The sequence below is a fragment of the Hylobates moloch genome, unplaced genomic scaffold, assembly GCF_009828535.3.
Source record: "Hylobates moloch isolate HMO894 unplaced genomic scaffold, HMol_V3 SCAFFOLD_11, whole genome shotgun sequence".
Taxonomy (NCBI): domain Eukaryota; kingdom Metazoa; phylum Chordata; class Mammalia; order Primates; family Hylobatidae; genus Hylobates; species Hylobates moloch.
Window position 1 is genome coordinate 55,383,994 of NW_026652286.1, and position 11,237 is coordinate 55,395,230.

Genomic DNA, 11,237 nt, shown 5'->3' on the forward strand with positions numbered 1-11,237 from the left:
TAATTATTGTTTCCCAACGGTCTTCTAAGTTTTCTCTTTAGTTATCCATACTATTATTATTTCTTCTGTACTTTTTTCACTGTTAACACCAGAGTGGAGAAGTTGAATTATTCAGAATGCCAAAGATCTTAGAGAGGTGAAATTTAACTGTTCTGCCATGTCCGTCTTGACTTGACTCCAAACTGTAATAAGCTAACTATTGTCTTGTTAGCTAGCACAGGATCATTTCATTTTTAGCTAAAAGGAAATAAATAAACGGGTCAGGGCTATCAATAAGAAGACAGGCTCCATGTTCCAAAAGTCACCAAAGTTAAGGTAAAGAGGGTCAATCACATTGTTAGAGAATAATACTGATCTTTGGGTATTAACTGTTTCAGCCAGCTCTTGGTTTCACCATTGTTACAATATGGAAAATTGAAATATTTGTAATTGGCTTTTAAAGGCCATTAAGCCATATTATCAACACTAAAGATTATTTCTTTTTCAAAATAGACGTTATGACAGTGTTATCAATCGACTGTACACTGGTATTCAGTGTTACTCTTGTGGAATGAGGTTTACAACATCACAGACAGATGTTTATGCGGATCATTTGGACTGGCATTATCGGCAAAATAGAACTGAAAAGGATGTTAGCAGAAAAGTCACTCATAGACGTTGGTACTACAGTTTAACAGTAAGTAACCCATGTGCCTCCATAGTGTCTTTTAGGCTTAAATTATATCATTCTAAAAGTATATTAATTTTAATAATTATTGAAATTTAATAATTTTATTTAAATAATTTTAATAATTGCTGGAATCTAATATGTGAATTTCCTGAATAAAATTTGACCCCTAGAATATAAACAGATTTTTTTTAAAATGAATTTTGAAGAGTTTTTTTTTTTTTTTTTTTAATTAAGATTAGAGTATAGCATACAGGCTTATTCTAGCTCTTAAAAATTCCAAGGCTTTGACCCCTAGAATATAAACACATTTTTAAAAAAATGAATTTTGAAGAGAATGTGTGTTTTTTTTTTTTTTATTAAGATTAGAGTGTAGCCTACAAGCTTGTTCTAGCTCTAAAATTCCAAGCCTCTAGGACTGTTTTTTGTTAAAAAAAAAAAAAATGTACTTGAAGCTTGTCTTTTTTGAATTAGTAGTTGTAACTATAGAGTTAATGGAAAAGATCTTAATTAGTTGTTTTATGTTGTCATTAGTTATATGTTTCAAAGTATAATTTTAAATAATATTAGAGCATAATGTAGAAAAGAATGTACCCCTACCTTTAAATGGCATTATATTGAAGATACACTGTAAAAATTTAGAAATAAATGGAATAATCTTTTAAAAATCAACTCCTTTTAAGGACTGGATAGAATTTGAGGAGATAGCTGATCTGGAAGAACGGGCAAAGAGCCAGTTTTTTGAAAAGGTGCATGAAGAAGTTGTGCTCAAAACTCAAGAGGCTGCTAAAGAAAAAGAGTTCCAAAGTGTACCTGCTGGACCAGCTGGAGCAGTTGAGGTGAGAGAAGAACGTTTAAATTTTCTCACAGTGGGAGTGTCCCTCACTTCCTTTAAGTAAATACTCATAAACATATCACTATATTTATATCCCTGTTTTAATGATTTTAAGACTTCTTGAAAGCTCTACTCTTCAATTTTACTCTTACAATCTAGCTTTGAGTTTCATAACTACAGTGGCCAAAAGCAGTGAAATGTTTACTCTTTTTGCTGGAAAGATTGACAGAATCCTGTAAATGTATTTTGAATCATATATTGGACATTATTCAAACTTTTGGAACACTCATAAATTCCTTACTCTACTTAACAATGTTTGTACATTTTTACTTAATGGGGTTAAATATGGTCTATTATGTAAATTTCATTTTATATGATTCTATTTTAGAGTTGTGAAATCTGTCAAGAACAATTTGAACAATACTGGGATGAAGAAGAGGAGGAATGGCATTTGAAAAATGCTATTAGAGTAGATGGAAAGGTAATTTTCATTTCTTTAAAAGGAAATGTTAAGATTAGTATTTTTTTGTTGGGTTAACACATTACTTCGAAAGGAGGGGGTTCATAATAGTTTTTGTTTGATTTTTGGTCTTAATAAAAAAGGTATTGGACTTTAGTAATAGAATGTTTTTTTTTTTTTTTTTTTTTTTTTTTTTTTTTTTTTTTTTTTTTTTTTTTTTTTTTTTTTTTTTTGAGACGGAGTCTCGCTCTGTCACCCAAGCTGGAGTGCAGTGGCGCGATCTCGGCTCACTGCAAGCTCCGCCTCCCGGGTTCACGCCATTCTCCTGCCTCAGCCTCTCCGAGTAGCTGGGACTACAGGCGCCCGCCACCACGCCCGGCTAATTTTTTTGTATTTTTAGTAGAGACGGGGTTTCACCGTGGTCTCGATCTCCTGACCTTGTGATCCACCAGCCTCGGCCTCCCAAAGTGCTGGGATTACAAGCGTGAGCCACCGCGCCCGGCGTAATAGAATGTTTGAATTAGAAGGGATCTTAGCAGTCACCCGGTTCTGTACTCACTTTACATAGGAGGTTGCACTGTTAGTCAGTGACAGACCCAGGACCAGGTCTTCTGAATCTAGTTAGTCATTTTTCTGTCCACCCGCACTATTTTGATTGTGGATTTATATTTCATCATCAAACTATACTGTGCTGAAAACAAAGCAAGTTAGGCTAGATACTTAAATGGGCCAAGAGAAGTCAGTTTTTCAGACTCTTTAAGCATAAGGATGAAAATTTGGTTTTATCTATTTTGGGACCAAATAATTTTTGTCTTCTTTCCAAAGACTATCTTCTGGTTTAAAGTTAAAAAGAAATATCAGAATAGCCCATTAGAAATGAATATGCACATATTTACTTTTTTTCTTTTTGCTTCAGATTTATCATCCATCATGTTATGAAGATTATCAAAATGTAAGTTCTTTTTGGTTACTGTATTTGTTCTCATTTGCATTAATAAATTTTACTTTTCAGTTTTTGCATCAGAGCAATATTGTTATTTTAAACTTAATATATTGAACTGTTTTTGTTTTTTGATATAGCATTTAGGTTGTTCAGTAGAAATTGGTGCCAGATTGACAGAATTGACATATATGAATATCATTTTCTGTGATATGCAAACAATTAAATTTTTGAAATTTATCATTCCTTGCATTTTATTCACTTGAATCATGGTATCTTTTACTAGTCCACTAGGCCCAAAGAAATGTGAGGAAAAGTGAAGATAAGGATCCTGATGGGGATAGGTTTCTAGAGCTATGGGTAGCATTTACTACTATTTTTTTTCTTACATCTCTATTCAGCCATCTAAATAGGTATATTCTTTTTGTTGTTTTGTTTTGAGACAAAGTTTCGCTCTTGTTGCCCAGGCTGGAGTGCAGTGGCGCAATCTCGGCTCACTGCAACCTCCACCTCCTGGGTTCAAGTGATTCTCCTGCCCCTGCTTCCCAAGTAGCTGGGATTACAGGTGTGCACCACCACACCTGGCTAATTTTTTATTTTTAGTAGAGACAGGGTTTCACCACATTGGTCAGGCTGGTCTTGAACTCCTGACCTCAGTGATCCACCCACCTTGGCCTCCCAAAGTGCTGGGATTATAGGCGTGAGCCACTGTGCTCGGCCAAAATAGGTATACTTTTTAATGATCACATATGGAATCTAAAAATGATACCAGTCGTTGACCTTAAAAGTTCAAATGGTCAGCTGGGCGTGGTGGCTCATGCCTGTAATCCCAGCACTTTGGGAGGCCGAGGCGCGTGGATCACCTGAGGTCAGGAGTTCGAGACCAGCCTGGCCAACATGGTGAAACCCTGTCTCTACTAAAAATACAAAAACTAGCCAGGCATGGTGGCGGGTGCCTATAGTCCCACCTGCTCGTGAGGCTGAGGCAGAATTGTTTGAACCCAGGAGATGGAGGTTGCAGTGAGCTGAGTTCATGCCACTGCACTGCAACCTGCGCAACAAGAGTGAGACTCTGTCTCAAAAAAAAAAAAAAAAAGTTCAAATGGTCATATTTGTAGTCTGATTTAAAACCAAGTAATGGAACAAATAAGTTTTTAGAGATAATGGGTTGGAGGCAATTTGGAAGGTTTATTTAGGTTGTCAGAAGACTAGTGTTGAGGATGATGGTTTGTGGGGATTTAAAATACTCAGACTATTTGAAATTAGGGTTGTAACAAGTCCCAGGATATGAGTTTAACATCTATGTAGTGATTAAAATGTAGAAGCATGTCTAATCAACTTTTTTTGGCTGTATAATGTCCTACAACTTAGCTGTTAACTGCTTAACTCACTGCTGAGTACATATTGAACGTGCAATATATATTTTATTTTTGGTTGTCTTGATGGCACATTTTGTTGGGAGGCAGGTGTTTCATTTGCATTTGGTTGTATGTGTGTTCTCTTGTCCATACAAGGGTCTTACACAACTAAATGTTATTTAATGTGAGAATTTTGAACTTTCATCAGTACTCATAGGGCCTTTCATTTTGTAGACATCTTCATTTGATTGTACACCATCTCCCAGCAAGACACCAGTTGAAAACCCTTTGAATATTATGTTGAACATTGTCAAAAACGAATTGCAGGAACCCTGTGAAAGTCCCAAAGTTAAGGAAGAACGAATTGATACACCACCAGCTTGTACAGAGGAAAGCATAGCAACACCCTCTGAAATTAAAACAGAAAATGACACAGTCGAGTCAGTTTAAATAAAATGAGAAAGGTATGTTTTTCTTTTTTAAAAAAGCTGCTGTTGGATCTAGAAGGTGAAGAATTTTTTTATGTATATATAGACATATCTATATAAATTGTCTGGCTGAGGCAGGGCCTTCAGCTATCATTTGGTTAATAAATACATTTTAGTATTTGCATTTCCTACTGCCTGCAGAGTTTCAGGTGCTTGTTGTGTGAAAGTTCTGTAGATGTGTGCAAATTTAACAAAATGAAATTGTATGTGTAAAAATGTACGATTTTTCACTGTGCAACTGTAAATTATAAATAAAAAATATTTTTGCTATTCATGGAGTGTAATATTTATGCACACCATCAAATAGTTTCTGTACTTTTTATTGGGTAAAAATGGAATTGAACAGCAACCTCAACATAAGATTTTTTTTCTAGTAGCCTCCCAGTGATTAAAGCAGCAAAGTTCGAAGTTTCATCCTTCAAAAGGGGGTTGTGAGAGAGCACCGTAGGGCTTTTCTCAAATAGAAAAGCCAGATTTTGAAAAAATTTTAAAGACAAAATAGGACATATTTACAGATATATATATATATATACACACACACACACACACACACATCTCCAGGTATAGAGAACCATCCAGATGTTCACTTTTGAAAATATCTAATGAAGCAAGTTTTATTCTTGAACTTGGACACTGATGCCATCAAACAATTAACAAATATATTTAAGTACTAAAGGTGATTTTTTTTTTAAAGACATTTTTCAAATTGTCAAATGATTTAATGCAGATGAACATATTTCTATTTTAAGTAACGGGAATCTGTAAGAATGTTTGCTTGAGATATGGTTAACTTTTTTCTTTTGTTGGTTTTGACTTAGATGGACACCATGAGATGTTAATATTCATACATGTAATAAATAGAATGATGAAGAAACTTTGTATTTCTTTATTTCTTGAAAAGCTTTAGAATGTGACTTTCTTGTTGTCTTTCATCTGTTTTTTAAAACATGAACATGGTACTTGCTATGAGCCAGGCACTCTGAGACAGGTTAGTCTTTTCTGCCATTTATTGGAGATAGGCATATAAAACACTGAGTTTTATTGAACACATAGTATGTGGCAGGCACTAGCAGCACTTTCTACATGTATTTTCTCTGGTATTCACATCTAATAACTACATGGTAGATGGTGTCCCTAGTTTACAGATGAAATTAAGCCACTCACTTTAAAATTTTTATAAGAATTTGAACGTGGCTTTGTTTCATCTAATTCCATACAATTTATGCAATTTTAAAAGATACCCCCAAATTGTTAGGATAGAAATAAGCACACCAAACTACTGGAAGGTGGCTTAAGGAAGATACTACAAAAGTGGTGATATTTGAGTCTTGGAGGATAACCAGGAGTGGAGTCCGTACTGATGGGAAGGGTATCTTTAGAAAATGAACAGCAAATGTAAAGGCTTGAAACACTTTGTGTTTTCAAAAATTGACTTCTTATGGTTAAAACTCAGTACTTTTGAATAGGACATTATGATGAGCCATTAATTTTTTTAGTAGAAATGGAGTCTCATTCTGTAGTCCAGGCTGGTTTTGAATTCCTGGGCTCAAGTGATCCTACTGCCTTGGCCTCCCAGAGTGCTGGGATTACAGGCATGAACCACGTGCCCGGCCTTTATTTTTGAGTAGTGAAGAGCCTTCTTGGTCATGCTAAGGAATTTTTATTAAACTGATGACCAGAGCAGCCACTAGAAATTTTAAACAGAGGTTACATCCTATCTGCATTTTTTTTTTTTTTTAAGAATCAAGTGAATACAATTTTAGAGATTGCTAAATGCAGAGAGGTCCAGTGGGAAAACTGGTAGCCATTGGATTTGAGTTGTAAACAGGTGACAGCTGAACTTACGTATATGAACACTGCCACAGGAACTGAGGTCTGTGAATCCAAAAATGTAGGCAAAACTTCCCGTTGAACATTTTTCTGGGGAAACCACCATAGCTTTTATCAAATGCTTAAAGGTATGGAACATTCTAAAAGGAAGGTGACATTCAAACCTAAACGTTTATCAACGGTATCCACATGGAGAAGAGGGTCAAGGATGGGGGAACAAAGACTGGTAGGTGGGAAGGTAAGAAAGAAAATGGGAAAACCAGCAATGGGAAATTTTTTTTTTCTTTTTTTGAGACAGTCTTGCTCTGTCGCTCAGGCTGGATCAGTGCAGTGGCACAATCTCGGCTCACTGCAACCTCTGCCTCCCGGGTTCAAGTGATTCTCCTGTCTCAGCCTCCCAAGTAGCTGGGATTACAGGTGCCCGCCACCACGCCTGGCTAATTTTTATATTTTGAGTAGAGGCGGGGTTTCACCATGTTGGCCAGGCTGGTCTCGAACTCCTGACCTTAAGTGATCTGCCCTCCTTGGCCTCCCAGAGTGCTGGGATTACAGGTGTGAGCAGGAAGAAAATTTCAATGGACAAGGTAGTCAACAAAATGAAGTCAAGAAAATATATAAGACTGAGAAATACTCTGTAACTGTTGACCTAAGAACAGCTGAGTATGGGTGCCAACACCTGGTGCAATGGGTAGTGTGGATGAGAGGTAACAAAATATTAAAAGCTATTTTTTTAAATGAAGTTTAACTCCAGAGATTGAATTGCAGTTAGACAAATAGGAGAGGCATTAGCATGTTAAGAGGAGCTCAGTGGAGAAATGGGTTGAAGATGGAGATGCCCAGTATACCAGTCTCAAGATTGTAACAAGATAGTATCAACAATAGCACAGGAGGGGCTGGGCACAGTGGCTCATGCCTGTAATTCCAGCACTTTGGGAGGATGAAGTGGGTAGATTGCTTGAGTGTAGGAGTTCAAGACCAGCTTGGGCTACATGGTGAAACTCCGTCTCTACCAAATATATGAAAAACCAGAGGGACACTGTCTGCAAAAAAAAAAGAACAGGAAGGATTAGCTTTGGAATGGAGGTAGGCCAGTGTTCTCCAAGATGGCCATTAGTATTTACAGTTGGGTTTGAGTTCAATTCTTATTTTCTCTTTGAGGTAAAGGCCAGATGTAAGGCAGTGATCCAGATCTGCCCCATACTTGGCTGTGCATTAGAATTATAGTGAATTTAAAACAAATTTTAATACTAAATTTAGAGATGGGGCCTTACCAGGTTGCCCAGGCTGGCCTCAAACTCCTGGGATCAAGCCAGTCTCCCACCTCAGCCTCCCAAGTAACTAGATTACAGGTACACACCACTACACCTGGCTTAGAATTAGTGAATATTAAAAGATTCCTAATCTCTGGAGAGTCTCATTTAGTTGATTCTCATTCAGGGGCACTTCTAGTATTTAAGCTCCATAGTTTTTTCTAATGAACATCCAGATCTGGTAAATAATTCAGAAATCAACATCAACAGCATCCCCAAGATAGAAAGAGTCAATACATAACACTGTTAGCTAGAAGTAGTAATCTAACACTGTAAAGTGCAGCAAGGAAAGCTAAAGGAAGCCTCACAGATGATGGAACATTTTCTTTTAAATTGAATTGAAGTTTGACAGAACAAATAAAAGGAAAGGCATGTTTCCTAAAATCTAAAGATTTCATTAAGTTTATATTCTCCTGGTTTTAGTGTAATTTTCCCACTGAAAATTTCCAACTTTGATGCTTTGGAAAATAGAAAGCAATCTCATTGCAATTCAGCTAAAAATAAAAAGCTTTGGGAAGAAAAATAAGGAATTACATATAAAAAATTAAAACATTCTCATGTAACAGCTTAGTATATACATATTTTTTATATGACTGACCTTACAATTTAGTACCAAGTCAGCAACCTAATGAGGTTTATAAGAATATTCAGGAAAATCTGAGGAGGCATCTAACCATGCTGCAGGTGGAAAAATGTAGCTGACTAAAGAGGTAAACTAGAGGTAGAAATGGAAAATAGACTATTATCAAGAAAGATATGCACTCTTGTAGAATTGGGAAGTTTTTTCCTAATCCTAAATGGGGTCAGCTCCCAGAGATAATGGGCATTGTGTTGAGCAGGTGGGGAAGAGTAGCTAAATAAGAGCCAAAAGGTACCCATGGAGTACCCATGTGAGGATTTGGGAGTGGGCACCAAAAGGAGAACAAGAATGACTGGGAAATAACAGAAAATGGCACATAGGCAGAAAGGAGTAGACTGTCACCAACATCCACTTCATTTTTTGTTTTTGCTTGGGGTTGGCCCTGCTCCCTTCTCTGCAACAAGAGGTAAAAAGCTGATTTATGATATCCGGCTTTATCACCCCACTTTAGAAAAACTGAGGTAGAAGTGGAGGACTAGTCATACTTACTAACTGGAATCATACCTTCCTACTCACAAAAGGTTCTAGTTCTCTAGAATACTGAGATGACCACTCCAGAATGTATTCTGAACCCTGTTTCACTTAAGAAACTTCCATAGTTAGGCACTTACCTTGAAATCCTGTGCAGTCTGGATATTGCATCTTAGCTTTTTTTATTAAAATTACTCTTATTATCAATGACTTCTTGCCAAAACCAGTGTGCTTTTCTTAGCTTCTGAATCTCTTCTGGACCACACTCACTTTGTTTTTGAGACAGAGTCTCGCTGTGTTGCCCAGGCTGGAGTGCAGTGGTGTAGTCGCAGCTCACTGCAACCTTTGACCCCCAAATTCAAGTGATTCTCCAGACTCAGCCTCCTGAGTACCTGGGATTACAGGCACCCACCACCAAACCCGGGTAATTTTTGTATTTTTAGTAGAGGCGGGGTTTTACCGTATTTGCCAGGCTGGTCTCACTTGACCTCAGGTAATCCAGCCTCCCAAAGTGCTGGGATTATAGGCGTGAGCCAGTGTGCCCAGCCCACACTCACTTTAAACTATCTTCTTTTGCTTCATGTGATGGTACATGTTTTTCTCTTCTTCTGTATTTTTACTTAGGATTAACATTTTTAAAATCAAATAATAAAAATATAAAATATGGTCACCTTTTACACCCTCTTTCTTGGTCTATATACTGAGTTAACAATTCAGTATAGACCCTTTCCAAATTAAAAATATTGAAAATTTAATGAGATCATATATGTATTGTTTTGCACCATTTTTCATTGCCTATACAACTCTTTCCATGTAGATTAAGGTACATAGATCTGCATTTCTACCACTGCGTAGTATTTTGTATGATGAATGCAGCATAATTTAGCTATTCTTTTACTGATGGATATTAAAATTTCTAATTATTCACAATTACAAAGTTTTATGGTGACTATCATACTACATATATCTGAGCAAGTTATTTTGAAGATCTCACAACCAGTAGGTTCACGGGCAATGTGAATTTGAAATTTTGACATGGTTAGAGCTGTTAGGGTTACACTAGCTTTAGAGTTGGGAAGTACTCCATCCTTCTCTATGCTTTGTTCCTGGTGACATTTATTGGGGATTGACTACTTTAGCACATTTACAGTTACCAATTTATTAAAGTTTTCTGACTCGAGCCAGTATTTTGAAATTCGTATTTTCCGAGAAAATTAGCCAAGCGATTTTTTTTTTTTTGAGACGGAGCCTTGCTCTGTCACCCAGGCTGGAGTGTGGTGGTGTGATCTCCGCTCACTGCAACCTCTGTCTCCTGTGTTCAAGTGATTCTCTCGCCTCAGCCTCCTGAGTAGCTGGGATTACAGGTGACTGCCCCCATGCCCAGCTAATGTTTATATTTTTAGTACAGACGGGTTTTCACCATGTTGGCCAGGCTGGTCTCCAACTCCTGACCTCAAGTGATCCACACGCCTCGGACTCCCAAAGTGCTGGGATTATAGGCGTGAGCCATCACGCTCGGCCGAATTTTCAAGATTATTAGTAAAGGTTGAACATTCTTAATCTGAAAATCCAAACTCCTCAATGCTCCAAAGCCTGAAACTTTTTGAGCACTGCCATGATGCAACAAGTAGAAAATTCCACACATAAATACTTAACATAAACTTTGTTTTATGTACCAGATTATTTAAAATGTTGTATAAAATTACCTCCAGGTTATGTGTATAAGGTGTACATAAAACAAATGAATTTGTTTAGTCTTGGGCCCCATACCGAAGATTTCTCATTATGTATATGCAAATATTCCAAAATCCAAAATCTGAAACACTCTGGTCCTAAGCATTTTGGATAAGGGGTGCTCAACATGTATAATGTTACACAAAATAATTTGCTTCTGATTTTCAAAGTCTCCTTTGTAATATGTCCCTTTGCCCCCACTTTTTTTTTTTTTCCCGAGACGGACTCTCACTCTGCTGCCAAGCTGGAGTGCAGTGGTGCAATCTTGGCTTACTGCAACCTCCACCTCCTGGGTTCAAGCGATTCTCCTGCCCCAGCCTCCCAAGTAGCTGGGACTACAGGTGCCTGCCACCACGCCCAGCTAATTTTTGTATTTTTAATAGAGATGGGGTTTCACCATGCTGGCTGGGATGGTCTTGATCTGTTGACCTCATGATCCGCCTGCCTTAGTCTCCCAAAGTGCTGGGATTATAGGCGTGAGCCACCATGCCCGGCCTGTTTTTT

The 11,237-nt window shown here is 37.3% G+C and overlaps 1 protein-coding gene across 4 annotated transcripts in view; it reads left to right on the top strand.

Moving 5' to 3' along the window:
- Positions 1-5,622, top strand: part of PCF11 (PCF11 cleavage and polyadenylation factor subunit) — a 28,221-nt gene extending 22,599 nt beyond the window's left edge. For all 4 annotated transcript variants that reach the window (XM_032167038.2, XM_032167039.2, XM_032167040.2 and 1 more), the window contains exons 12-16: positions 493-676; positions 1,351-1,506; positions 1,891-1,983; positions 2,879-2,914; positions 4,495-5,622. In XM_032167038.2, coding sequence (XP_032022929.1) covers positions 493-676; positions 1,351-1,506; positions 1,891-1,983; positions 2,879-2,914; positions 4,495-4,710 — 685 coding nt within the window. In that variant the 3' untranslated portion in view covers positions 4,711-5,622. The remainder of the gene's footprint in view (positions 1-492; positions 677-1,350; positions 1,507-1,890; positions 1,984-2,878; positions 2,915-4,494) is intronic.
- The last annotated feature ends 5,615 nt before the right edge of the window (positions 5,623-11,237 follow it).